At 57.4% G+C, this 27,769-nt stretch overlaps 2 protein-coding genes across 6 annotated transcripts; both read left to right on the forward strand.

Moving 5' to 3' along the window:
• Positions 1-657: 657 nt before the first annotated feature.
• ETFB (electron transfer flavoprotein subunit beta) lies at positions 658-15,720 on the forward strand. Of its 3 annotated transcripts, none has more exons than XM_044759029.2 (6): positions 658-848; positions 8,739-8,897; positions 9,479-9,637; positions 11,662-11,724; positions 14,148-14,306; positions 15,389-15,720. In XM_044759029.2, the coding sequence occupies exons 1-6, from the start codon at positions 792-794 to the stop codon at positions 15,527-15,529; spliced, it is 738 nt and encodes a 245-aa protein (XP_044614964.2). In that variant the 5' UTR covers positions 658-791; the 3' UTR covers positions 15,530-15,720. The 3 variants fall into 3 exon arrangements, with proteins under 3 accessions (XP_044614964.2, XP_014682967.1, XP_044614965.2); XM_014827481.3 differs by having other exon boundaries at positions 15,507-15,720; XM_044759030.2 differs by having other exon boundaries at positions 677-848; positions 15,432-15,720.
• A 149-nt stretch (positions 15,721-15,869) lies between these two features.
• Positions 15,870-27,766, forward strand: VSIG10L (V-set and immunoglobulin domain containing 10 like). 3 transcript variants are annotated; one of them, XR_011498550.1, is made up of 10 exons: positions 15,870-17,768; positions 18,888-19,727; positions 20,123-20,416; positions 20,558-20,842; positions 21,540-21,794; positions 22,266-22,544; positions 23,275-23,608; positions 25,276-25,389; positions 25,615-25,769; positions 26,568-27,766. XR_011498550.1 is itself a non-coding variant. In XM_070498929.1 (10 exons), exons 1-10 carry the CDS (start codon positions 17,636-17,638, stop codon positions 26,637-26,639), a joined length of 2,724 nt encoding a protein of 907 aa, XP_070355030.1. In that variant the 5' UTR covers positions 17,191-17,635; the 3' UTR covers positions 26,640-27,766. The 3 variants fall into 3 exon arrangements, 2 of the variants coding, with proteins under 2 accessions (XP_070355030.1, XP_044614958.2); XM_070498929.1 differs by having other exon boundaries at positions 17,191-17,768; positions 23,312-23,608; XM_044759023.2 differs by lacking the exon at positions 15,870-17,768 and adding an exon at positions 18,526-18,805 and having other exon boundaries at positions 23,312-23,608.
• The last annotated feature ends 3 nt before the right edge of the window (positions 27,767-27,769 follow it).

Raw genomic sequence — 27,769 nt, forward strand, 5'->3', positions numbered from 1 at the left:
GGGCGACATGAACGGACGTGGGAACATGTACATGAACAGGGACTCGGGCACAGGGGTACATGGAGGCTCAGGGAGGAAGAACATAGGATATGAACCTATAGGGAACGTGGGGCCATGGGGGGGCACGGGCAAGGAAACACGAGCATGGAGTGGACAAGGGACACGGATTTGGAGGGGAACGGGGACACGAGGGGAGTGGGGTCAGGAGGGGACATGTGCACATAGAAGGGATGTAGGGACAGAGATATGAGGGAAAGTGGAGACACGGACAAGGGAGGACGGATATGGAGGGAGGTAGAGGCGTGATCATGGGACAAGCAACGTGGAGAAAATGGGGGGACACGGACACAGGAGGACTCAGAGGCGTGGGGACACGGGCACTGCGTCTTGGAGCGGCGAGGAGGAGGTAGGGAACTGGAGGAGCGGATAGGTCCGAGGGCGTTGGGAAAGGTTCAGGACAACCGGGAGCAGCTCCACTCCCGCGCCGCTTCCTTCCCCCGCCCGACCTTTCCCCTAGTTCCCGGTCACGCCCCCTTCACAAAGCCGGCTTCCCCTTTCCCCCGGGTCCCGCCTCTCTCCCCGGGATCCGCTCCCCATTGGTCCGCAACGGTTTGCCACACCTCCCTCCCTTCCGGCCTTCCGATTGGTCCTCTCGCGGGGCGGAGGCGGGCATTGCAGCGGTTGACTGGCTGGCGGCGTGCCGCGCAGGCGCAGAGAAGGACGGCGCCTGGGTGTCTGGACCCCGAGGCCGAGGCTGCGGACCGACCCGGCGAGGTGGCTGCGGCAGGAAGATGGCGGAGCTGCGCGCGCTCGTGGCTGTCAAGAGGGTGATCGACTTCGCCGTGAAGGTGACCGGGCCCCCTCCCACCTCCCTGTGTCCCGCGGCCGTGTGCGTCCAGGTTCACGAGCGCACACCGCATGCGGGGGTGTCTCCTCGTAACCTCTGATCTCTGTCGCTCTTCCTCCAAACATCAAAGTCACACCTGAGGGCAAAGGTCAAGGACTGAGGGTCTGCCAGCCGATCCCTCTTCACTCACACCCCGCCCCTCTGGAGTCATGGGCTCGTTCCCTCTCCCCAGTTCTGGACTCACTCTCTGGATCACTGGTGCAGGGCGAGTTACCTTCGCTATTTCTTACCTGCTGGGGGAGTCGTGGTCCCTGTTTAATACACGGAGAAACTGAGGCACAGAGGGGCCACTCAGCTGGGAAAGGGCAGAGCCGAGATTCCTATCCAGGTTCCTCTGACTCCTCCCTGCGAGTGCTTTGCATGCAAGCCGAGCTTTCACCTACTGGGCTGCATTGCACACTGTTGACTCAGCATAGGAACCAGCTATAAGGGAGGTCAGACAAGGCACTGCGGGAGCCCAGAGCCGTCTTTCATCCTATATAGATAGCCACAGGGTGAGCCAGGAGGCTTTAGCTAGAAAGGGACGGAGGCGTGGTTGCTAGAGATGAAAGCCAGTCTGATTGAGTTGGTGGACTGGCTCATGTGCTCCATGAGAAGGGTTGGGGACAGTGTCTCCGTGGCCTGGCTTGTCCCCAGAGAGAAGCTGGTCTGGACAGAGGTGAATCAGACACAGTCCCTCCACTTTCTCCCAATACTTACACCAGACTGAAGGTGGTGACTGTCCATCCATGTCTGTCCCCCATCAGACTGGGAGCCCACCTCCGTGTCCCCAGCCTTGCCCAGCAAGGGGCCTGGCATGCCCCGAGGCTTTGGGGTGGATGAATCCAGGGCTAGGAAGTTGATGCTGCTACTGCCCCTGCCGGCTTGCGGGGGTGGGATGAGGAGGAGGGCCCGGGAGCCAGACCCGGGCAGGAAAACTTCAGTGATCGTTAACAGGTCCCCTTGAGTGGGTCCTCACTGTGCACCAGGCAGCCATCTAAGTCCTTGACAGAGATGAGCCCATTCAGTCCTTTCAATACCCTCTAGATATTAGTAATCGTGATGGACAGATGAGGAAACTGAGGCCCGAGGAGGGTCTTTCACCTGCCAGATCACCCAGCGAGGCAACGAGAGTCGGGATTGAAACGCACTCGAGTCCTGCTCCGGTCTCTGTGCCCCTCGCATCTCCACTCAACAGCCACTTGCCTCCTGACAGCTCTGGCGGGCGTATGGCAGGGCTGTGGGCTCCAGCCTTTTGGACACGTGCTCGTCTTGGGGTCCTGGGACCCAACTCTCCTGGTTGCCTCCCGCCTCCGACTTTTCCTTTGGGCTCCAGAGCCCCTGGGCCTCCCTCTGCCCCAGCCCTGGCCCCTGGCCTGAGATGTCTGGGGTGGTGGTATCTGTTTCTCCTACCGGGTAGGCCCGTGTTCGACTCGGCTCTGGGTCCCAGCATTGCCCAGCGGGGGGCCTGGCACATGGGTGCCTCAGTGCGTGTGCTGCCTCAGGGAGCATGAACGTGTCCTTTATGAGCTCCTATCTTGTCCCCAGGTTTCGGTGCTGCCTGCCCCTCCCACAGGGCCCCAGGGTGCCCTCTGTTACATCCTGTCCCACTGGTTGTGTCTGTGGACATCCCTTTCTCAACAACCAAATATTCAAACACTGCCAACCACCTAATCACCGGGCCAGGCCCGGGGCAGCACCTGCCCCTCCTCCCCTCACTGCCCACCGCCTGTCCTTCCTCAGCCCCCTGCCTCCTGCCCTCTCCTCTCTCTGCCCTGTCCCCTCTTCTCCATCCTCATGGCCCCAACTGTTCAGGCCTCATCTCTCCCTCCTGGACCCTCGCCCTAGTCCCCTCCCTACCTTTCAGTCTCTCCCCTTCCAGTCCGTCCCCTCCCAGCTTCAGGGGTCTTCCTGCACCCAGAGCAGACCCCGCCCCTCCCCTGCTCGGAGTCCTCCCGTGGCTCCCCAGCCCCTCAGCCTGGCGTTCGAGGCCCTTCGTGGTCTGGCCCTGGCCCCCTGTTCAGCCATCCACGTTTCCCTCTCCCACCCTCACCTGGGTGCCTCCACTGCTCCCACTGGCTTGTACTTTCCTCACAGAACAGGCCGCTTCTTGCTGTGGGCCTTTGCCCCTCCTGTGCCTTCTGCCTTGGGTGCCCTTGCCGCTCCACCCTCCAACCTCTGCTTCTTATCCCTCCCTTTGGAGATTCTCTGGCATCACCTCCTCCAGGAAGCCCGCCACCCCACCTCCTCAGGCTCCTGCAGCCCCCTGGGCTTGCCTGTCTCAGCTTCCCCTCATAGTGGATTGGGACCCTCTTTTTCCCAGATGTCACCCCTACCCCTAGACTGGCAGCTCCTTTTGGGGAGTGCAGGGTCTGACCCACCTCTGTGTTCCCAGCATTGCTTCCTCACCTCCTTCCAGTATTTACTCAAATGTCACCTTCCCTGTGAGGCCTTCCCTGGATACCTTCTTAAAATCACAGTGCCCATGGTCCCTGTCCCCTTCCTTGCTGTATTTTCCCCCATACTCATTGCTTTGTAACCCACAGCGTGATATACCCATCTATTGCTTTAGCGTCTGTCTCCCCCTCTGGAATTGGAGCTCCAGGATGGGCAGGAGAGTCTGTCTGATGCAGTGACTGCTGCCTTAGATGGTGGGTACACTGATAGAGCTGCTCGGAGCAGGGACTCCGAGCGAGCCCAGCCACGCGGATCTGCTTCCTGCTGTGTGCCCTTGGGGGAGTTGCTTAACCACTCTGAGCCTCATTTTCCTCCCCAGTACACTGGAGATAGTGGTAGTACCTCCTTTATTGGCTTGTAGTGAAGATTAAACAAGCTTTTAGAACAGTGCCTAAGGCCGGCCTGGTGGCGCAGCGGTTAAGTGCGCACGTTCCGCTTCGGGGGGCCTGGCGTTCGCCGGTTCGGATCCCGGGTGTGGACATGGCACCGCTTGGCAAAAGCCATGCTGTGGCAGGCATCCCACATATAAAGTAGGGGAAGATGGGCATAGATGTTAGCTCAGGGCCAGTCTTCCTCAGCAAAAAAAAAAGAGGAGGATTGGCAGCAGATGTTAGCTCAGGGCCAGTCTTCCTCAAAAAAAAAAAGGAAAGAAAAAAAGAACAGTGCCTGGTACATAAGGGTTGGCTGGTCCTCGGTGAGTATTGTTATTATTGATAGTCATAGTAATGTAAGTTTATTTAGTCCTTTCTTCAAAACGTAACACATGTTCTGCCCAGTGTGTGTGTGGCTGCATCTCTGGGGGTGTGTGTCTAGGACATTAATAGCCAATCTAGTGATAGCCAGCTCCGGCAGGGGGGCCCGTGTTCTGGGAGGCTGATGAAGCCGACCCTTGACGGCTTCTTTGAAGCCCCGGGAGAGGCTGGAGCAGTTTTGCGTTCATAATTTAGTGTTCCTTTTCTTAAAGGGGTCTCTCCAAAGAATGGAAACTTCAGGCCCCAGAAACCCTATTTCCATCTCGGGGCCCAACCCTGGCCAGCCACCCCGTCTGTCGGTTCTGGGAGCACACGGCTTTTTCCCCTACTTACTCCTCCTGTTCTTGGCTTGGCTGGCACCTCCTCGTCCCTCAGGCCACACATGTCACCTCCGTGGGGATGTCGATCTTCTCCGTCTGCCCCAGATGAGGTCTCCTTTGGAAGGGTCTCCTCGCACTGACCGCCGCCTTAGCCGTCTGTGGCTGGCATCGCTCCTGGCCGCCCTCTGCCTGTCTGGCCTTGGCTGACCTGGTAGCTCTGTGTCCTGGTCACTCTGCCCCAGCACACGCACAGTGACTCACCTGATAAAAAAGTCTAGAGGACAGAACTGACCAGAAATCCTTGAGCTGTGTCGGGGCTTCAAGAAGAGCTGTCAGAAATCACGTTATAAAAAGCCGCTTGGATAGAGTGGGCAACCAATGAAAAGACCGACTCTCTTACCTCCAAGGGCACATTTGGCATCCTGAAGAGACTCATGGTCCCCAAAACTGACCTGAGGTTACACCCTTGGTCTTGCCACTTCCTTGCTGTGTGACCTTGCTCAAGGCACTTGGCCTCTCTGTGCCTCAGTTGCCCCATCTTTTAAAATGAGGGTGGTCACGTCAGGAACCAATCTCCTGGGCTGTTAGGACTGATCAATGAGTTCATGGATACGAAGCGCTGGGAGCGTTGCCCGTCAGGGCCGTGGCTGTTTCCGCAAAAGGTTAACACGTTGCATATTTGAGAGAAAGCCTGGGAGCTTCATGCTGAGTCCTCTGCCTCACTTTATAAAGCGTCATTATTAAAAAAAAAAAAAAAAGACTGCCGCTGACTTTTCAGGCTACCCATTGTTTCCTGACTTATGTAATTTAACTAAACAGTGTTTCTGAAGCTTGAAAGCAACTCAAGCTCAAAAGGTCTTCATGGAGAAGAAACGCTGGCAGGTGTCCTCGGTGCCCGAGGGTTGTTGCCCCATCTCCTGGGGACTCAGAGCCCAGGTCGAGAGTCCTCCAGAGTTGGAGCAGGATTCGGCTCCCACAGCTCCGGGCTCACCCGCACAGGCCTGTTATGGATCGGGGGCGGCCCTGCTGTTTCAAGGGGAAAGTCCTATCTTGGATTTTTTTTTTTTTCTTTTTTTTGAGGAAGATTAGCCCTGAGCTAACTACTGCCAATCCTCTTTTTGCTGAGGAAGACTGGCCCTGAGCTGACATCCGTGCCCATCTTCCTCTACTTTCTATGTGGGCCGCCTGCCACAGAATGGCTTTTGCCAAGTGGTGCCATGTCCACACCCAGGATCCGAACCGAAGCAGAACATGCGCACTTAACCGCTGCGCCACTGGGCTGGCCCCTAAAATGACTTTTTAAAAATGAAATATTGGTGATAAAAAATGATAGCTGCCCTTTTTCTCTTTCTCTTCCCCCTTTGAATGTTACCGGTCCATGAGACACAGCCAGACTGGGAAGCCCCTGCCGGAATCCCAGATTCCCAGCTCTGATTCTGTCCTGCTGATGGGAGGGACAGCCACACCCCCACAGCCCCACAGAGAAAGACGCAGGGAGATCGAAAGAGAGAGCGTCCCACTGTCCCCAGCTGGGCCAGGCCGTCACCTCGGGTCTGCTCTGGCCAAGCCGTTGGGTGGCAGCCACATGGGAGAAGAGAGTGGGGGCAGGTCCTGGGCCAGATCATGCAGGCGCCTCTGGGCTCGAACTCAGCATCTTCCCGGCTGTACTGAGACCAGAAGCCGGCGAGTCCTGCCTGGCTCTTCCCTCTCCCTCCCCCAGCCAAGCACCGAGTTCTGTCAGTTCCACCTCCAGAGACCTCCCCAGTCTGTCCCCCTCTGTCTCCCCGTCATCTCTTATTTCCATGACTAACAGCCGCCCGGCTCTCTCCTCACTTCCGCTCTTGCCATTTTTCCAGTTTTCTCCACCAGGAATCCAGAAGGATCCTGTACAAACTTAAGTTGGATCCACCCCCTTCTTTACTTTTCGTTGTTATTCTTTGGCTCGAGAGCCGCTCCCCACCGTGGCCTCCTGTGGCTGCTGTCACTAGTTACCGCAAACTTAGTGGCTTAAAACTACGCAGATTTGTTCTTTTTACCGTTCCGGAGGTCAGACGTCTGAAATCAGTCTACTGGGCTGAGATCAAGGTGTCAGCAGGAGGCTGTTTCCTTCTGGAGGCTCCAGGGAAGAGTTTGTTTCCTGGCCTTTTCCAGTTTTTAGAGCCGCCTGCATCCCTCGGCTTGTGGCCCCTTCCTCCACCTTCAAAGCCAGCAGTGTAGCATCTTCAGTCTCTCTCTGAGCCTGACACTAACTCTCTCACCTCCCTGTTTCACTTAGAAAGACCCTTGCGGACCCACCCAGATAATCCAGGATAACCTCCCTCTCTCAAAATCCTTAACTTCATCACATTTGCAAAGTCCCTTTGCTATGTAGGTGACATTCACAGGTTCCAGGATTAGGATGTGGGCATCTTGAAGATCTGTTATTGTGCCTACCACAACCGTCCAGCCCTTGTTGGCCTCTCTGGCCTCAGGGCCACTCCAGCCTCCTGGGACCCCTCAACCCCTCCCTGCTCCTTCTACCTCAGGGCCTTTGCACATGCTCCCCACCCAACACTTTTCCTCACGTTTTACCTACTCAACACCAGTTCATCATTCGGGCCTCAGCTAAGGTGCCACAGCTTTAGGGAAGCCCTCCCCGACAGCCTCCAACATCAGACTAGGTCGGTCCCCCATCGATCTGTGTCACAGCTCCCCAACTTCTTCAGGGAATTGCCAGGTGGGAGCGCAGGGGACTTGAGTGCTTGGGGCCCCGAGTCCCGCCCGCTGACTGGCCATGTGGCCTTGGGCCAGGTACTTCAATTCTTCAGCTGCCCACAGGGATGATGCCAGTGCCTCCCTCATCGGGCTGTCACCAGAATTAATGAGCTAGGATACGTGTAGTTGCTTAGAGCAGGGCTCCTACGTGCTGTTTCTTCAGTGCCCAGGGACTGTACCATCCCTGTTCACTACCGAGAGGACTGCGGTGGGCTGAGAAGTGGCTCCCCTGGGATATCCCGGCCCTGACCCCTGGAACCTGTGAATGGTGCTTTATTTGGAAACAAAGTCTTTGCAGACGTGATTAGGGATCTTTAGGTGGGGAGATTATCCTGGGTTCCCCCGAGTGGGCCCTAAATGCCGCCTCCAGGATCCTTGTAAGAGAGGCAGAGGGAGAGGGGACACGCACACTGAGAGGGCCCTGTGGAGACAGAGCAGAGACGGAGTTGAAGATGAAGGCAGGCAGCCCCCAGAAGCTGGAGGAGGCAAGAACGGACTCTCCCCACAGCCTCCGCTGGAGGGACCGCGGCCCTGTGACCCCTCGACGGCAGCGCTGAAACTGATTTGGGGCTTCTGGCCTCCGGGCCCGCGAGACATGAAGGCACCGAGTCTGCGGTCTTAGAGCAGCCACAGCAGCTCAGAGGAGGATAGTGTTCGCACCCGCCCTGCGCTAGAGGCTCCCGCCCCGGGCCTCTCTCCCCGCGGGTGGCGGGGTCCCCAGAGCACACCTCGGTGCCGGTGCCGGGGGGGGGGGCCGGTGGGGGCGGGGAGGGAAGGGATGAGCCGGCTTGGCCTGCCCCCCGCGCTGTTTGCCTGCCTGGCGGAGGGAGGCCTTTGGTGCTGGTGTTCAGACTAGGTCGTGACCATGCGTTGGTCATGAAATGCACGTAGACGGCTGGCATTTAAAAGCAAAAAAGAGGGGCCGCCTGGTGGCGCAGCTGTTAAGTGCGCATGTCCCGCCTATTCGGCCGGGGTTCGCCGGTTCGGATCTCGGGTGCGGACATGGCACTGCTTGGCAAGCCATGCTGTGGTAGGCGTCCCACATGGAAAGTAGAGGAAGATGGGCACGGATGTTAGCTCAGGGCCAGTCTTCCTCAAAAAAAAAAAAAAAACAAAAACAAAAGAAGAGGAAATACCATGTCACGGTTCAGTGTATAAAGTCGGGGTAATAAGGTGTGCCGAACCTCGTGTTGCAGTGTATTTACATTGATGTGAAATATCGGTTATGTATTTATAATATACGCGGGGAGGTCATAAAATGTGTTTCTCGCTGTGGGTTATGGTAATCGGAAATCTGAGAAATACTATTTCAGGTCCAAGGACCAGTGACAGTAGGGACGAGCATGTCGCATGTCTCTGGTGCTCGGGGAATGTCCGGATGAGAAATGAGGGTGACCTTCCACCCGCCTGTCAACTCTAACCCTGCTGCGTCCCTGGAGCTGTGGGACCCCAGACAAGGCTGCGCCCCTTTCCGGGCCCCTGTGGTCCCATCGGCCCGAGGGAGGGTTGGCGCCACGGCCCTTAACTTCTCGCCTGCTTCCCCCTGCCCCTTCCTGTCCTGGTGGGCAGATCCGGGTGAAGCCAGACAGGACCGGTGTGGTCACGGATGGCGTGAAGCACTCGATGAACCCCTTCTGCGAGATCGCGGTGGAGGAGGCCGTGCGGCTCAAGGAGAAGAAGCTGGTGAAGGAGATCATTGCTGTCAGCTGTGGGCCCGCCCAGTGCCAGGTGCTCCGGGGAGGGAAGCTGGGACCCAGAGTCCCAGGTCTGAGCGGGGAGGGGCTGGGGGCCTGGACTCCTGGGTCTGAGGGAGGAGGGGCTGGGGCTGGACCCCTGGGTCTGAGCGGGGAGGTGCTGGGGGCCTGGACTCCTGCGTCTGAGGGAGGAGGAGCTGGGGCTGGACTCCTGGGTCTGAGCGGGGAGGGGCTGGGGGCTGGACTCCCGGGTCTGAGGGAGGAGGGGCTGGGGGCTGGACTCCTGGTCTGAGGGAGGAGGGGCTGGGGCTGGACTCCTGGGTCTGAGGGAGGAGGGGCTGGGGCTGGACCTCTGGGTCTGAGGGAGGAGGGGCTGGGGCTGGACTCCTGGGTCTGAGGGAGGAGGGGCTGGGGCTGGACCTCTGGGTCTGAGGGAGGAGGGGCTGGGGCTAGACTCCTGGGTCTGAGGGAGGAGGGGCTGGGGCCTGGACTCCTGGGTCTGAGGGAGGAGGGGCTGGGGCCTGGACTCCTGGTCTGAGGGAGGAGGGGCTGGGGCTGGACTCCTGGGTCCTCCTGGGACTAGAAGCCAAGTCAAGCGCCTCCCTTCCTTGGCAGGAGACCATCCGCACCGCTCTGGCCATGGGCGCAGACCGAGGCATCCACGTGGAGGTGCCAGCTGCAGAGGCGGATCGCCTGGGTCCCCTACAGGTGGCCCGGGTCCTGGCTAAGCTGGCAGAGAAGGAGAAGGTGGACCTGGTACTGCTGGGGAAGCAGGTAGGTGTCGCCAGCCTCTTCCCCACCCCCCATCCCTGCTCCGGAGGTGGGGAGGGCGGGAGGTGAGACTGCCCGTGGCCCAGGCCTGGGGCGTCCAGACATCCCAGGATGAGCATCTTGGGACTTCACTGTCACCCCTCCTAGAGAGCGTGAGCAGGGGAGGGCAGTGTCACTGTGGGCCTTAGAAAGATCCCTTGTGGTCCTGTGGGGTGAGATTGGGGCCCCGGAGGCCGTGCTGATGGTCCATGTGGGAGACACGGAGGCCTGGGCCGAGGCGGAAGGGACAGAACAGAGAGACAGATGTGGCAGGAGGGACAGGCAGTGAGGTGGAGGGAGGGACAGTGCAGGGGTCTGGTTTGGAGGCGCAGAGGGGAGACTCTGCAAGAACAGGTCAGAGGGCAGCGGGGGACGTCGTGTGGATTCAGGATGGAGGCCTGAGCTTGAAGCAGACTTGGGGCTTTGGAGACACTGGGGAGCAACAGGAGGGTTGTGCGCAGGGGTGACGGGGTCAGCTCTGGGTGCAGGAAGACCCCTGTGGGGCCGAGGAGGGGCCTGGAGGGAGAGAAAACTGAGGCTGGCCATCTGGGGAGGACATTGAGGGCTAACAGAGCGAGCTGTGGCGAGGACTCAGCTAGAACCCTGCCCGCCGCACGGCACGCCCGGGTGACAGGCACGTGTTCCGGCTCAGCTGTCCCCTCAGGAGACCCGGGACACCCTTCCAGGAGGGTAGCTCCCCCACCCCAGCCCATTTGAGGACAGACCTCGTGGTGGCCTCACCCAGGGCAGGGGCAGAGGATGGCCATTGGAAGAGCCACAGACAGACAGGAGTGGAAAGGGAGGGATCAAGAGACAGGGGGTTAGGGACAGAGGCTGAGAAAGAAGGGCAGAGACTGCACAGTCAAACGGGGCACAGAGACAGGGCGTGGGAGCTGGAAGTGGGGCCCCAGCAGGGAGAGACAGATGGGGATTCTAGTGGGCTGGATTAGCCCCCTAGGGAGAGGAGGCGGCTGATGGGACCCATGTGGGCTATAGGATGTAAACTGAGGCAGAGGGCCTAACCATAGAATACGCCAAAAAGTCACAGTCTGGCTCAGGCTTGGGGGGCCCAGTCTCACACCAGCTCCCCAGGGCACGGGTGCTGGTTGCATGGCCTAGTGAAGCCTCCTGCATTTGCTGGTGGGTCTCAGACTCTGCTGTCCTACCTGTGCTGGTTGTCAGGGACAGTTCCTAGGGCTAGGGCCTCCAGCTGGAGAGACGCCAGGTGAACTGGTCAGGACCTTCTTTGCTGTAGGTGACAGAATTACAATTCAAACTAGCTTACGCCAAAAATCGAACTTATAAGCTCATGTAAGGTGAGCTTCAGGCACGGCTTGATCCAGGGTCACACATGATTCCTAAGCTCTGCTCCTCTGTCTTGGCTTCAATCTCTGCATCTCCAGGCTCACATCCCACTGGGCTGGCGATCCCAGCAGAAAGAAAAGAGCCTCTTTTTCAAGAGTTCCAGCAAAGCTCCCAGGGCTAACTCTTCATTGATCCAGCTTGAGTCACGTGCCCATCCCTGAACTAATCCTTGGGATCAGGAAATAGAGCATTCTCCTTGGCCCAGATCCTGTTCATCCAGTTCCCAGGGCCTGGCTCATGGAAGTCTTCTATGAATATTTATACAGGGGCCCAAGATCTGACATTGGGGATGCCAGATGCCCTCACATGTCCCTGGATGAGTGACTGGCTGTTTCTGGGCCTAAGCAAGGGGATGGGATCATTCTAGAAGAGGAGTCAGCAACCTGTAGCCTGTGGCTACCACTAATTTTGTAAATAAAGCTTTATTGGCACCCCCACACCCATTCGTTTACGTAGACACGTATTGTCTGTGGCTGCTTGTATGCATAGCAGCAGAGCTGAGTAGCTGTGACACAGACCGTATGATACTTCCTGTCTGTTCCTGCATAGAAAACCTTTGCCTGTCTAGGCGAAGGTACATGAGAAGCCCCCTCATCATACGATCGTCTCTCTTCCCCACTCAGGCCATCGATGATGACTGTAACCAGACCGGGCAGATGACAGCCGGATTTCTGGACTGGCCTCAGGTGAGGCTGGAGTGGGGAGCATCTGTTGAGGACCAGGCCTGGGGGCTCAGGGCACGGCCACCCCTGTCCCTTCAGGAGGGAGGCAGGCATAAAGCGGGAAGGAAGGAGGAATGCACAGCTGGGGCACCAGGCCTCACCGGGGCCTTCAAGTGCTCCCTGCGCACCAGCCCTGCTGTTCCTCAACCACGCCAAGCTCATCTCTGCCTCAGGGCCTTTGCACTTGCTGTTCCCTCAGCCTGGAACACGGTTCCCTCACATTGCCTCATGGCTTGTCACTTTCTCCTTCAGGTGTCTGCTCAGAATCACCTCTTCAGAGAGGCCTTCCTTGCCCACCCCCCATATGAAATAGTCATGCCCTTCCACACTCCACACTCCTGAATCCACCCTGTGCCAGTCTAACAGAAATGCAAGCCACATAAGTTATGTAAAATTTTTGTTAGCCACGTTAAACAAGTGAAAAGAAAGAGGCAAAATTAATTTTTATAATATTTTATGTAACCCACTATATCTAAAATATCACTTCAACAGGTAGTCAATATAAAAAATACGGAGCTATTTTACATTCTTTTTTCTTTTTGTACGAAGTCTTTGAAATCCAGCGTGTATTTTATATGTACAACACGTCTCAATTCAGATGTGAAAGTTCCCTCAGAACTACTTAATTTAGATTCCTGAAATTCACAGTAGAAAAAGTAGTTGAAAAGTAGAAAAGCGGTCACACACCCAAGTTGTTCCAAACAGACTTAAATGTTTTCCAGTAACTACACCCTGTATCATATTTTAACAGTTTTATTGAGATGTCACTGACCTACAATAAACTGCATTTATTTAAAATGTACAATTTGATAAACTTTGACACAGGTATACACACCCATGAAACCATCACCACCATTGTGATAATGTATCTCACTTATCAGGGGTTTTTTTGTTTTTATTTTTTGAGGAAGATTAACCCTGAGCTAACACCTGCTGCCAATCTTCCTCTTTTTGCTGAGGAAGACTGGCCCTGAGCTAACCTCGGTGCCCATCTTCCTCTACTTTATATGTGGGACACCTGCCACAGCATGGCGTGCCAAGTGGTACCGTCTCTGCACCTGGGATGCGAACCAGTGAACCCTGGGCCGCCGAAGTGGAACGAGCGCACTTGACTGCTGTGTCACCGGGCCGGCCCCCCACTTATCTGTTTTTCAATTTTAATTAATTAAACAAAATGAGAAATGCCGTCCCTCCCTCGATCGCACCAGCCACAGTTCATGTGCTCCGAAGCCACATGTGGCTGGGGCCGCCCATGTTCCTTGGTTACTGGCTGTCTTCCGTGAAAGCCGGGGCCTCGTTGGTCGTGCTCACGGTGTATTCCCGGAGTCAGGCTCATGGGGCCCCCAGATAAAACTGGGGATGATGCATGATTCCACCTCAGGCCTGAAAGGTTTGTCCAGTGAATAAGGGAACGGAGAGAAGAGATGGCTCAGACAAAGAGGGTGTAGGTATGTCAGGAAATATTGATTCATCTGAGGGGCGGGGGCCTCGGCCAGAGACAGGGCACTGGGTGGAGAAGATGGGGTCCCAGAGATGTTTCGAGGGTTGAGGTGAGCACACGAGACTCTGTTGTCGGCCCAGCAGAGGGGCCTTGAAGGGAGCTCTTGGGGACAGGATGGTGGGTGGGTGAGAGCAAGACCTGGAGCCCAGAACCAGACTGCCAGCTGTTGGATTTTCCACCTGTGGGTGACAGTGGGCACTTTTTTTTTCTTTCTAAGATTGACACCTGAGCTAACATCTGTTGCCAATCTTCTTTTTGTCCCCCCTTCTTTCTTCTCCCCAAAGCCTCCCAGCACATAGTCATATATTCTTGTTGTGGGTCCTTCTGGTTGTGGCATGTGGGACCCGCCTCAGCGTGGCTTGATGAGCGGTGCCAGGTCCGTGCCCAGGATCCGAACCGGCGAAACCCTGGGCTGCTGACGTGGAGCACGCGAACCCAACCCCTCGGCCACGGGGCCGGCCCCAGTGGGCACGTTTTTGAGCCTCTCTCTCCCTCAGTTTTCCTCATCTGTAGAGTGGGGATAATAGCATTTGCTTCATAGAGTTCTTGTGAGGATCTGGTGACTTAATCTGAGTAAATTGCTTAGAATGGTGCCCAACACTCCACACCTGTTGCTTGTTACCAAGGTGGGGAGGCCCAGCCGGCAGGCTCAGGAGTTAGGACCTACACCGGGGCTCCCGGTGAAAGTAAAGAACCCCCCACCACCACCCCGGATTTTTGAGCCCCCCTTCTGTGGCTTCCTCCTGTTTTTGAGCTCAATGTCGTGGGCCTCTCCCTCTTCCGTCCCCTCATCCGTGCGTGCACTCAGCAGTGGCCCATGGAGGACGGCTCTGTGCCTGCCCTGAATTAACCTCGCCCACTCTCCCCCCATGCCGCTCCTCCCCAGGGCACATTCGCCTCCCAGGTGACGCTGGAAGGGGACAAAGTGAAAGTGGAGCGAGAGATTGACGGGGGCCTGGAGACCCTGCGCCTGAAGCTGCCTGCCGTGGTGACCGCCGACCTGCGGCTCAACGAGCCCCGCTACGCCACGTTGCCCAACATCATGGTGAGCGCTTGGCAGATGGGTCCCTGAGGGCCTGGTTATGGGTGAGTGCTGCAGCCCCAGCGCCTGCCTAGTGGTCAGAGGGGAGGAGAGGATCCAAAGGACATCTCATCCCAAGGAAGGGGATCGTCTCTTGGTCATTTTGGCCAACAGAGAGTTCACTGGGTCATTTCTGCCAGTGGTGGGCATTCATGGGGGCTGCTTGGCCAACAGGGGGGGTTTGCTGGTTACTTCAGCCAACAGAAAGCCTTCACTGGACCATAAAAGGGTTCCCCTGTCCTTCCAACCAACGGGAAAGGTTCGTTGTGTACTCTTAGCCAAATAAGGATTCATTAGGTCGTCTTGGTTCATTAGGGAGCTGCCCCTGGTATTCTTTGCCAACAGGAAGAAATCATTTAGGCTATATGGCTAATTAGGAAGGGTTTTTGGGCTCTCTTGGCTAACAGGAAGAGTTCGCTGTGATGGCTAGTCGAATGGGCTCATTGGGTCATCTCAGACAATAGAAGGGTTCATCAGGTCATCTCAGCCAATAGGGAGGGTTCAGTGGGTCATCTTATCCAATAGGATGGGTTCAAGAGTCATCTCAGCTGTGAGGGAGGGTTTATTGGGTCATCTCAGCCAATAGGGAGGGTTCAGTGGGTCATCTCAGTCAGTAGGGAGGGTTCAGTGGGTCATCTCAGCCAATAGGGAGAGTTCAGTGGGTCATCTCAGCCAATAGGGAGGGTTCAGTGGGTCATCTCAGCCAGTAGGAGGGTTCATTGGGTCATCTCAGCCAGTAGGGAGGGTTCATTGGGTCATCTCAGCCAGTAGGGAGGGTTCATTGGGTCATCTCATCCAGTAGGGAAGGTTCATTGGGTCCTCTCAGCCAACAGGGAGAGTTCAGTGGGTCATTTTGGCCAATAGCCCATGGAGTTATGGCTGCCAGATGGATGAGTTTGCCAGTCTATTCCAGCCAGTGAAGGGCTTCCCAAGGAGGTTGACCATTGGAGGACTCCTGCAATAGGAGGCTTCCCAGGGCATCTCAGCCAGCAGGAATTGTCCATACCAAGTGTGGCTATCTAGGAGGTCACATGTGTCCTGGTCAGGGGGCAGGTCCCAAGGCTTCAGCCAGTGGGAATGGTTCTGCAGACGTGGCACCCATGGAAGCGGGCTGCAGGAGGCTGGGCCAGGGCCGCCCTGTGAACCGTGGCCTCCCGTGTGCAGAAAGCCAAGAAGAAGAAGATTGAGGTGATCAAGCCCGGGGACCTGGGCGTGGACCTGACCTCCAAGCTCTCAGTGGTTAGCGTGGAGGACCCGCCTGAGCGCACAGCTGGCGTCAAGGTGGAGACCACAGAGGACCTGGTGGCCAAGCTGAAGGAGGTTGGGCGAATTTGAGCCTCTTCCCTGAAACTTGGCAATAAAAGTGTGACGCTCCTGACGTCTGTCTCTGTTACCTCATTCCCTGGAGACCTGTTCTTTGATTCATTCAACAAATATTCACTTAAAGTGTCCTGTGTGCTGCGCTCTGGGCTGGGCAACGCCGGGGACCCAGGTGAGTCGCAGCCAGTCCCTGCCTTTGAGATGCTTCCATGTTGATGGGGGGACAGACATGGGCCAAGGTATGAGGTGGGGTGCTGTCTGCTGTGAGCAGAGGCAGCTCTGGGCACTTGGGGCATCTGACCTGGCCTGTGGGGTCAGAGAGACTTCCCAGGGAGATGGCGCCTAAGTTGAGTCTGGGAAGACAGACATTGGTGAAGTAGGGGAGAATAGGGACTTTGATCCCCCAAGGGTTTGCTGGGGACTCCCGGGTGCCAGGCCCCCACCGAGAACTTCAGATGCAAGAAGGGATGAGGCCGGAAGCACAGACATTCAACACCCAGCGCGGGGATGAGGACCTGGGGCCTGGAGGCAGACTTCGTGATTTCAGACCCTCACTCCCACAGTTACCAGCTGTGAGGACGTGAGTGAGTTACTTCCCATCTCTGAGCTGCCGTTCGCTCATCTGGCAGATTGAAGGAGTAAGAACTTAGTGTAGTGTCTGGGTCCCGAGGCCCCAGGTTCAGATCCCAGCCTGGCCAGACCCTGGCTCTGGGGGGAGCCTCGGCACCTTCCTGCTCTCTGAGCCTGGGCTTCCTCCTCCATCAGATGGCGTTAGTAATAATACCCGTGTTCTGGTTGTCTCTTGTGATCTAAAAAAATCACCCCAAGGGGGGCTGGCCCCGTGGCCGAGTGGTTAAGTTTGCGCGCCCCGCTGCAGGCGGCCCAGTGTTTCGTTGGTTCGAATCCTGGGTGCGGACGTGACACTGCTCATCAAACCACGCTGAGGCAGCATCCCACATGCCACAACTAGAAGGACCCACAACAAAGAATATACAACTATGTACCGGGGGGCTTTGGGGAGAAAAAGGAAAAAAATAAAATCTTTAAAAAAAATAAAAAAACAAAAAAATAAAATCACCCCAAAACTTGGTGGCTTAAACTAACAATCATTTATTTTGCTCATAAATCTGAAATTGGGGCTTGGCAGGGACACCTCGCTTCGCTCCTCCGAGCGGCATCAGTTGGGGTGGCTCACATGGGGCCAGACGATCCATCTCCAAGGTGGCTCAGTCACATGGCCTGTGAGCTGGCTGGGGCTGTTGGCTTGAGCTGGCCGTTGACCAGAGGCCGAGATTCCTCTCTGTGGGGCTGCTGGAGCTTCCTCTTACCATGGCAGCTGGGTTCCAAGAGGATACGGGAAGTGGAATATGCCAGTCTCTCGAGGCTAAGATGCACAAACTGGCATGAGGTCACTTCCACTCTATTCTCTTGGTCTAGCAAACACAGAAACCACCCAGATCCAAGGGGAGGGGACATAGGCCCTACTCCTTAAAGGGAGGAGGGTCGAATTTGCAGCCGTCTTTAAACTACAACACCCCCCCCCCCCAGAGGGTTTTGAAGGATTAATTAATGTAGCACCCCCCAGAAGCACAGCTAACACACAGAAAATGCTTGCTATATATTACATTATTATTAATAGCAGCCTGGCCAGAACTGTGCCTGGGTGAACTCAGAGGACTGGGAGCTGTGCAGGGGCCCTAAGCCTGGCATGAGGTGGTAGGAAAAGCTTTCAGAAGGAGGGAGCAGTCTGTCCTTTGCTGAAGCCCAGCTCCTCCCTCTGGCTGGGCAACCTCTGGTAGGTCCCTTGACCTCTCTGAGCCATAGTCCCCTGGCCTGTAAAATGAGGATAACCACGTAGCTCATAGGGTATCTGGATGGGTTGAGCCTGATAATGCCTGGGAAGCATTTTTCCTGGTTCCTGGCACATAATAAGTGGTAATTATTATTATGGTTCTTAATAAGGTGAGACCTGAATGACAGGTTGTGGTGTAGCCAGGATTGGGGGAGCGGGGCAAGGCGTGAGCAAGAGCATTCCAGGCAGAGGAAACTGTGCCTGCAAAGGCTGGGAGGGGAGAGATGGGGCATATGAATGGCAGCGTGTTCAGAGTAAGTGCTGGCAGCAGGGAGGGAGTGGGTGGGTCTAAGCTTGGCAGCTTGGATGTCTCCTGAGGGTGCTGGGGGACAGCTGTAAATGGGGGAGGGGCAGGGTCAGTTCTGGGGGCAGAAAGACTCAGAGGCCATGAGGGCATCCATGGCTGGAGGAGACTGGAGGCTGGAAGGAGGAGGCTAGTGAGGGGGCCTGTGCTGGGGCCTGGCCAGTGGGAACAGAGAGGAAGAGAGGGGGCAGAAGGGGTGGAATTCAGAGAATGACAGCAGAGAGGGGGAGGGCAGAGGGAGGAAGGCTCCCAGCCTCTGCATGGATGGTGGAGCCTTGGGGAAGTATGGGGTTAGAGGGAAGGCACTGGGTTTAGTGGGACGCAGGGCGTGTGGGGCCCTGGGGAGCACAGAGGCAGCTCTGGGTCTCAGGAGAGACTGGGTGGGAGAAAGCCAATTGACACTTGGTCTGCGGGCAACAGGGAGCCATGGGAGGGTTTGGAGCAGAGGAAAAGCAGGGTCAGACGCGGGTATCTGAGGCTGCAGGCAGGACAGAGTGGACCAGAGGCCAGGAGGCTGGGGAGGAGGAAGCCTGAGCTGAGACCAAGGCTGTCAGAGGTGGGGCTCTCTAAAAGGTCATCTCACACTCCTCCAGGAAGTCTTCCTGGCTTTGCTGGGGCTGCTGCCAAGTTTGCAGCTAAGACTCAGCTCTCACCATCTCCCCCCCCCCCCCCCCCCCCCCCGCCCCGGGCTTGGAACTGCAGGGGTCAGAGGCTGGATCTCCCCTCAGAAGGGACCAGCTGATGAGGATGAGTCGGGTGGGGCGAGCAGCTCTGCCACCAGACCTGGGTGGGGGATCCTGGCACCTCCCACTGGGTCTGGCTCCCTTCCCTGCCCAGGAAGCTACCAGTCCTGTCTGACTCGCCCGACCCAGGAGGTAGGAGGGACAGGGAGGGACAGGTGCTGGCTCTGGGTCTCCTCCAGTGTCCTCCCGGGTGCGGCCAGCACCATGGACACCTCACGGGCTCTGCGGCTCCTCCTGCTCCTGGGTAAGCTCCCTGCTCAGCCCTTCCGCGCCAGTCCCCCTTCTCAGCAACGCCCCCCAACACTCTCCCCTCCTCTCCCCTGCAGCCTCTGGAGGAGGGGTCCTCGCCCTCAGAACCTCTTCTGGAGTTCAGCGGACCGATTTCTCCTCGGACTCAGAAGGCTCTTCCCGGGGCCCGGGTTCAAAACTTCCCACCATCAAACCCCCCAGCTGGAAATTTCCGGATCAGTCTCCAGATTCAAAAGCCTCGGCTGATATTCCCCATGCCGAATGGGTTCCCGGGGCCCTGAATTCGAGCTACGTGCCTGGGTCCTTCTGGTCAAATGTTTCTGCTGAGGCCCGAAATTTGACCCTGGATCCCACCTTCTCTGAAACCCCCGCCCCTGAAGTATCTTCTGATGTCTCGGGTTCTCAAGTTCCTGCCAAAGACACGGAGCCTTCCTTCTCTGTTAAGACCCCAGCTGCAAACATTTCTGCTCAAGATACTAAAGTATCTGTTGAGGCTGCAGTTTCAACGTCCTCCCCCGGGGATCTGGATCTTGACTTCTCCGCCCAGATCCCCGAATCTAAAGTTGCTGCGGAGGCCCGTCCAGCCTCCAGCTTCTCCCAGCAGGTGGGGGGGCCTCTCTCAGTGCTGGTGGGGGCCACCATCCAGCTGCCCCTGGTTCCAGTCCCCAGCCCTGGACCCCCTGCTCCTCTGGTGGTCTGGCGCAGGGGCTCCAAGGTGCTGGCAGCAGGGGGCCTGGGGCCAGGGGCCCCTCTGATCAGCCTGGACCCCGCAAACCGAGGCCGCCTACGATTTGACCAGGCCCGAGGGGGTCTGGAACTCACTTCTGCCCAGCTAGAGGATGCCGGGGTGTACACGGCTGAAGTCATCCGTGCCGGAGTCTCCCGGGAGATTCGGGAGTTCACGGTGGGTGTGTATGGTAAGTGGGAACTCTTCAGGCAGGACACTGGTCTTCTGAGGATATGTTTAAACCCGCCCAGAGGAAGGGTCCCTGGTCAGGGGAGAGAGGACTTCTGGGTTGGAGGGAGGGAGGAGAAAAGGGGCTGAGGGCCAAGATAGGAATGCTTGAGGGAAGTTGGACCTGGGGATCAAGGCTCCTGGGGGCCCGGAGAGGAGAGAGCTAGGACCCAGACTCAATGGGTCTATGAGAAGAGGAGGCCTCTTGGGGCTAAGAGGGGCCCGCGGCTGGGTCCCAAGGTCCTGAGTATAAGGGGTGGAAGGGGCTGGGGCTTGGAGTCCTGGACCTAAGGGTCTGGAGGGGTGGGGATGGGGGGAGGCTGGGGGCTGGTCCTGAGCTCGTTCCCCCTCTCCCAGAGCCCCTGCCCCAGCTGTCGGTGCAGCCCAAGACCCCGGAGACAGAGGAGGGGGCGGCCGAGCTCCGGCTGCGCTGCGTTGGGTGGGGACCGGGTCGCGGGGAGCTGAGCTGGAGCCGGGACGGGCGCTCCCTGGAGGCTGCGGATCCTGCGGGAGCCGAGCCGCCCCGGGTCCGGGCAGAGGGCAACCAGCTGCTCATCTCGCGCCCGGTGCGCAGCGACCACGCCCGCTACACGTGCCGAGTCCGCAGCCCCTTCGGCCACAGGGAGGCCTCGGCCGACGTCAGCGTCTTCTGTAAGTGGGGGGATCCGCGGGTCGGGCCAGGGATCTGGGGCCCGGGCTCTCGAGTCCCAGGAGAGGAGGGGCTGAAGGTGCAGCCCCCCCGGGTCCTGGAGGACTCCCGGTGACTGCGATTCCCGCTGTCCCTCCATGCAGACGGCCCGGACCCGCCGGTCATCACGGTCTCCTCGGACCGCAACGCCGCCCCCGCCCTCTATGTCACCGCGGGCAGCAACGTGACCCTGCGCTGCTCCGCCGCCTCGCGGCCTCCCGCCGACATCGCGTGGAGCTTGGCCGACCCGGCCGAGGCCGCGGTGCCCGCGGGCCCGCGCCTCCTGCTGCCTGCGGTCCGGCAGGGCCACGCCGGCGCCTACGCCTGCCTCGCCGCGAACCCGCGCACCGGCCGCCGGCGCCGCTCGCTGTTCAACCTCACGGTAGCAGGTGAGCGCGGCCGGGGCGGGGTGGAGGGGCGGGGCCAGCAAGGAAGGGCGGGGTTTCCAGAGAGGGCGGGGTACTCCCCGTAAAAGGGGATGGGATGCTCTGGAGAAGGGACGGAACCAGCAAGGGCCAGATGGACGTGCGCGATGGGGCAGGATGGCTAGGAGAAGGGACGAGGCCAGCCCTGAGCGGGCAGAGATTCCTGGGCAAGGAGCAAGCACAACAAATTAAGCGGCAGAATTAAATGGCAAACAGTGGGAGCCAGAAAGGAAGGGGACTAAGTTGCTTGGGCCAAGTAAGTGAGATCAGCAAATAAATTACCTGGAGAAGGGGGCGGAGTCATAAGGGAAACGGGTAGGATCATTCTGGCGGGGGGCGGGGTCCACCATGAAGGGCGGAGATATCTGGCTAAAAGGGCCGAGTGACCGGCAGAAGGGGTGGAGCTAGCAAGGAAGGGGGGCGGTTACATTTGGAAGGAAGGGGGTCCGTGTGCAAAGATGTAGTCTCCTTACTCAAGGCGGGCAGCGTGGCTGCGGCAGCCCACTTGGCCGGCGGGTTGCTGGGGAAAGAGAGCCAGGTCAGCAAGAGAATTGGGGCGGGCTAGGTGAAGAAGGGGTGGGGTGAGCGAGCGGAGACCAGGCTAGAGGGGAGACAGTTTGGCTCCCACTGTTTGCCTTAGACCTCTGGCTTCGCTCCATAGATCTGCCCCCTGGGGTCCCACAGTGCTCAGTCGAAGGGGGTCCCGGGGACCGCAGCCTCCGCTTCCGCTGCTCGTGGCCCGGTGGGGTCCCTGCCGCCTCCCTGCAGTTCCAGGGTCTCCCCGAAGGTGTCCGCGCGGGCCCGGTACCCTCTGCGCTCCTGGCCGTTGTCCCCGCTCACCCCCGGCTCAGCGGCGTTCCCGTCACCTGCCACGCTCACCACCTGGTGACCACACGCACCTGCACCGTCACGCCAGGTGAGAACGGGTGGGACTTCTTCCCCGGTTCCCGAGGAGGAGGAGGTATTTCTCAGCTCCTTCAGGACATGGGAAAGGGGGAGTTCCTAACTCCAGGAACAGGAGTTTCCTTTTGCTTTAAGCCTATAGTAGAACCAAGGTTTTTCCTATATCCCGAGGAAGGGCAGGGACAAAATTTCTTCCCTGGACCCAGGAAGAAGGCTGCCACCTTCCCTTGTAAATGGGTGAAAATAGTGAGTTTCCCAGTACGGGACCCGGCCTGTAGTATGTACTCAATAAATCCTCGTTAAGGAAATCAGATAATGAATGAGTGAGTGAGTGGGTGGGTGAATGAATGAATGGGCAGTGCTTCCTCATCTGGCTAAGCTGCTGGGGCTTCACTGCTATTGGATTTACCGAAGGACCCAGGACTTGCTCTTTGACTCCAGGGTAGGGGCTTGACTTTCTTGACCAGATTTCTTGCACCTGCAGAGGCCCCTCGAGAGGTGCTGCTGCATCCGATGGTGGCAGAGACACGGTCAGGGGAGGCAGAGGTGGCGCTGGAGGCCTCTGGCTGTCTCCCACCTTCGCGAGCATCCTGGGCCCGGGAAGGGCGCCCCCTGGCCCCGGGAGGTGGGGGACGCCTGCGGCTCAGTCAAGATGGGCGGAGGCTCCTCATTGGCAACTTCAGCCTGGATTGGGACCTGGGAAATTACTCCGTGTTGTGCAGTGGGGCGCTGGGTGCTGGGGGCGACCAGATCACTCTCATTGGTGAGTCCCATTGGTCGTCCATCCCTCTCTTCCCTCAGACCCGAGAGTCTGGAACCCCAGCCCCCTTCTCCCTCAGACCAGGGAGTCCATCCCCCGGCCCCTCCTCCCTCAGACCCAGCAGTCCAGGCCCCAGCCCCTCCTCCCTCAGACCAGGGAGTCCAGCCCCCAGCCCCTCCTCCCTCAGACCCAGCAGTCCAGGCCCCAGCCCCTCCTCCCTCAGACCCAGGAGTCCAGGCCCCCAGCCCCTCCTCCCTCAGACCCAGGAGTCCAGGCCCCCAGCCCCTCCTCCCTCAGACCCGGGAGTCCATCCCCTGGCCCCTCCTCCCTCAGACCCAGGAGTCCAGCCCCCAGCCCCTCCTCCCTCAGACCCAGGAGTCCAGTCCCAGCCCCTCCTCCCTCAGACCCAGGAGTCCAGTCCCAGCCCCTCCTCCCTCAGACCCAGGAGTCCAGTCCCAGCCCCTCCTCCCTCAGACCCAGGAGTCCAGTCCCAGCCCCTCCTCCCTCAGACCCGGGAGTCCAGCCCCAGCCCCTCCTCCCTCAGACCCAGGAGTCCAGTCCCAGCCCCTCCTCCCTCAGACCCTGGAGTCCAGCCCCAGCCCCTCCTCCCTCAGACCCAAGAATTCAGGTCCCCAGTCCCTTCCTCTTATAGACCGCAAAGTCTGGGTCTCCAGACCCTCTGTCCCTGGGACCTAGGAATCCAAGCTGCAGCCCCCTTCCCTTTCCCCTCAAGGAGCCAACGATCCAGCCCTCCTCCTTGATCCCGGCAGGACCCTCCATCTCCTCATGGAGGCTGCAGAGAGCCCGCGATGCGGCAGTGCTCACTTGGGACGTGGAGCGCGGGGCCCTGATCAGCGGTTTTGAGATCCAGGCACAGTCAGAGCAGCCTGACCTGGGCAGAGCTACCCTCTACAAGGACTGGGTCTCCCTGCTCATCCTGGGGCCCCGGGAGCGGTCAGCCGTGGTGCCCCTCCCTTCTCAGAGCCCCAGGACCTGGGTCTTGCGTATCCTGCCCACCCTGGGGGGCCAGCCAGGGACCCCATCGCAAAGCCGAGTCTACAGGGCCGGTGAGTTGGGGCTGTCGGAGCTTTCTCCTGGGCTGCCTCCCTCAGTCTGTTTCGCTGGCTCCTCCTCCTCTCTCTGTATTAGTTTCCTGGGGCCGCCATAACAAAGCACTATGAACTGAGGGTCTTGAAACAACAGAAGTGTATTCTCTCACAGCTCTGGAGGCCAGATGTCTGAAATCAAGGTGGCAGCAGGCCCGTGCTCTCTCTGAGGCTCTGGGCAGAATCCTTGCTTGCCTCTTCCAGCTTCGGGCGATGGCCATCACTCCTTGGCTTGCAGCTGTATCACTCCAGTCTCTGCCTCCAGCTTCCCACAGCCTTCTCCTCCCTGTGCACCTCTCTGTCTTCTTGTAAGGATACCAGTCATATTGGAGTAGGCCCCTACCTAAGGACCTCATCTTGACTTGCTTACATCTGCAAAGACTCTGTTTGCAAATAACGTCACATTCACAGGTGCTGTGGGTTGGGACATCAATATATCTCTTTGGGACACAATTCAGCCCATAACACTCCCCAACTTCTAAGTATTGGCTGTGCCAGGGCTCAGGCCTCAGATCTCTTCTCTACCTGTGTTTCTCCCCAGTGTGACCCTGTCCACGCTCATTGCCTTGAATATGAACGATCCCCAGCCCAGCCCTCTCTTCTGAACTCCGGGCTTGAAAAGCCACCTCCCTACTTGACGCATTCACTATGGATGTCCAATCGGCAGCTCAAACTTCATATGTCTAAAATAGACCTCTTGATATTTTTTTCCCCCAAACTGCACCCCCCCCCCCAACTCTCCCATCCTCCCCGTCCTGGTCAATGGCACCATCCACATGCTCAAGTCACCTCCAACATCCCAAATACCAGGAAGCCTTGTCAGTTTTCCTGCCAAAATTCTTTCCCGATCCATCCACTTCTTTCCCTCTCCACTCCAACACCCTAGTGAGACACCACCGTCCTCTCTCTCCTGGACGGCAACGGCCATTCATCTGGTCTCTTTAGGGCCCCTCTTCCTCTCCTACAATCCATTCTCCAGGGAGAAGCCAAATTTATGCAAATCAGATCGCGACACTGTTGCCTTCCTTAAAGGCCTTTCATGAATTCCTACAAGACGCCCCCTAGGCTGTGGCCCCTGCTAACCCTTCTAACTTCATCCTCTACCTCTTCCCCCCTCATTCCATGTCCTCCACCCACTCTGGCCTTCATCGAACACAGAAAACTCTTCCCTACCTCTGAGCCTCTGCATTTTCTGTTCCCTCTGCTTGGAACACCCTTCCTCCCCTGGTATAGCATGCCTGGCCCCTTCCTTATTCTCCAGTCTTTGCTCAAATGTTACTTCCTCAGGGACCTTCCCTCACCACCCTTTCTAAATGTCACCTCCTCTCCCATTATTTCTATCACAGCACATTTATTTTTCGTCTTAGAGCAATCTGTAATTATGTTATTTATTTGCGCATTCATTTCTGATTTTTCTCCTAAAATTAATCCCCACGAGAGTGGGTATCTTGGTTTGATCACCAATGGATCTTCACCACCTGGTAGAATGCCAGGCACAACACAGTTGCTCAGTAAATGTTAAAGGAATTGAGTGCTGGGGTCCCAGATTCCTGGGTTTTGAAAGAGTCGGGGCAGGGGGCTTAGGAAACAGGTCCAGCGCTTATCCTCCTTCTCTTTGTCTATTCCAGGCCCCACCCTGAGCCCCGGGGCCATCGCTGGCATCGTCCTGGGCTCCCTACTGGGCCTGGCGCTCCTGGCAGCACTTCTCCTCCTGTGCATCTGCTGCCTGTGCCGCTTTCGGGGTGAGTGAGGGACCAACTGGGAGGGTCCCTAGAAAGAGCCTCATTGGAACCTGACTGAACCAATCAGCACAGTGATAGGTCATCCATCCTGCCATTCTGCCTCCATATCAGCCAATCAGAGTAAGGCCCCACCTCTCTGACCAGCTTCCCTTGCCATTGGCTGGGTCGCATATTGGAACAGCCAATCAGGTGTTTCTATTTCTCTTCCTCCTCCCTCCTTCCCAGGAGAGGCTCCCAAGAAAAAGAAGTGTCCCCCGGCGTTGACCCCTGTGGTCCCCCTACCTGAAAAGAAGATGCAGAGTGTGACCCCAGTGCGGACCCCACAGCCTCTGCCCCTCAAAGTCCCGCTAGAGGACTCTAGCCCAACCAGGGCCCACCAAGTGAGTGTGGGTGCCCCATTGTCCTCCTGGAACGTGGGCGGGACTTTTTGTATTTTAGTCAGAGAGAGGGGATGGTTTGAATTCCCTTCCTCCAGCTTTACTTGTTGTTTTACAAAGTTGGTAAAATTACATCCTTTTTTTTTTTTTTTTTGGTGAGGAAGATGGGCCCTGAGCTAACATCTGTTGCCAATTTTCCTCTCCTTTGCATGAGGAAGATTGCCATTGAGCTAACATCTGTGCCAATCTTCCTCTATTTTATGTGGGATGCTGCCACAGCACAGCTGACTAGCAGTGCTAGGTCTGCGCCTGGGATCTGGGCCCGTGACCCTGGGCTGTGGAATCTGAGTGCATAAACTTAACCACTATGCCACTGGGCCAGCCCCCATTATACCCCTTTTTATATATATATATAATATATAAAATTTGGACAGGACTTCCCATCCAACTTTTTTGTATATTAAAAGAAGAGTGCAATTCCAATTTCCCCCCAAAGAACAAAGCATTTATTAAGGTATTTTTAAAAAAAGTTAAGGTGGGATCTCCTTATTCTTTTCCATAAAAATTGGCAAAACTTCCATTTTCTCTCCGAAGTGGGATGGAATGTCTTCTTCCCTGTAAAAGTTGGGTTGTTGCATGTCTTATCTCTCCCAAGGGTGGCTAGGCATTTCTTCCCCCTGCAAATGGAGAGAACCCAGATAATTTCTGAATGGTGTGCGCTGGTGCTAGAACAGGGCCAGTCATGTCACATCCAGGGTGACCCCTGAGGTCATCCCCTACCACCCCTCCTCTCTCTTCCAGGTCACCGACCCCAGTCCAGTCATCACTGCAGGTGGGGGCCGGAAGACTGTTCGAACAGCCACGCAGGTGTGACCAGGGCTGGCTGCCCGCTCCGTGCAGGACTTTTGGGGTGGGACTTCCTGTTTTGCCCCCTGCAGCAGGCAGGGCCTTCCTGTCCTGCTACCACTAAGGGTTGGCGCCAGAAGTGGGACTTCCTGGCTGCCTCTCAGCGCAGAGAAAGACTCTACCTGAATTTGTGCAACTAAGGAGATGGGACTCCTGGGCTGGGAGAGACTCCTGCCCATCTAACAGTGTGGTCTGCACAACCTCAAGCCATGCCGGCCCTGGGTGGACTGTGCTGCTCTGAGCCAGGGAGGGGCCCAGCCTACTTCTCTGCAATGGTCTTTGTCCATCCACTCTGTCTCCTCCAGGACACGCCGCACCCGGCTCCCAGAGTCTTCCTCTTAAAACCGATCGGATCCATCTCTCTTCTCTTTAAACCCTCCTAGGGCTACCCATTGCCTTGCAGACATTGTCCAGACGTCTCCTGTGACTTTGAAAGCCCAGTAGTCTGGACTCTGTCGGCCTCTTGGATCTCCCTTTCCAGTACTTTTCCCCTCTGACACTCCAGTAGCACAGGCTGCCTCTTCACCACACTTTATTTTGCCCCCAGGCAGTGGCCCCTAGAGTTGACTCTGCCTGGAGCACGGCTCTTTCCCGTGTGTGGTTCATTTCTCAAGTGTGAGCCCAACCATTACTGTCTTTTTTTTTTTTCTTTTTTTCTGCTCTATTTCCCAACCGCGCATCACCCCCCCCCCCCCCGGTACATAGTTGTATATCTTAGTTGCAGGTCCCTCTAGCTGCGGGATGCGGGACGCCATCTCAACGTGGCCTGACGAGTGGTGCCGTGTCCGTGCCCAGGATCCGAACCCTGGGCCGCCACAGCGGAGCGCGCGAACTTAACCACTGGGCCACGGAGCCGGCCCCCAACCATGACTGTCTTAGGGACCCTTCCCTAACCCCTGCCTCGTCATGATTAGGTCCCAGAGTCCCTGAACATCCCGCTCCTCCTAAGTAAATACGTAATTATCGGTTTAGCCTCTGACTTCTTCTCTAAACTGAGAGCCTGTTGAAGGCAGAGACTGTGCCATTATCCCCAGCTCTTAACACAGAGCCTGACACACAGTAGGCAATCAATAAATACTGGTTGACTGATCAAATGT

The sequence above is a fragment of the Equus asinus genome, chromosome 26 (assembly GCF_041296235.1).
Source record: "Equus asinus isolate D_3611 breed Donkey chromosome 26, EquAss-T2T_v2, whole genome shotgun sequence".
Taxonomy (NCBI): Eukaryota; Metazoa; Chordata; class Mammalia; order Perissodactyla; family Equidae; genus Equus; species Equus asinus.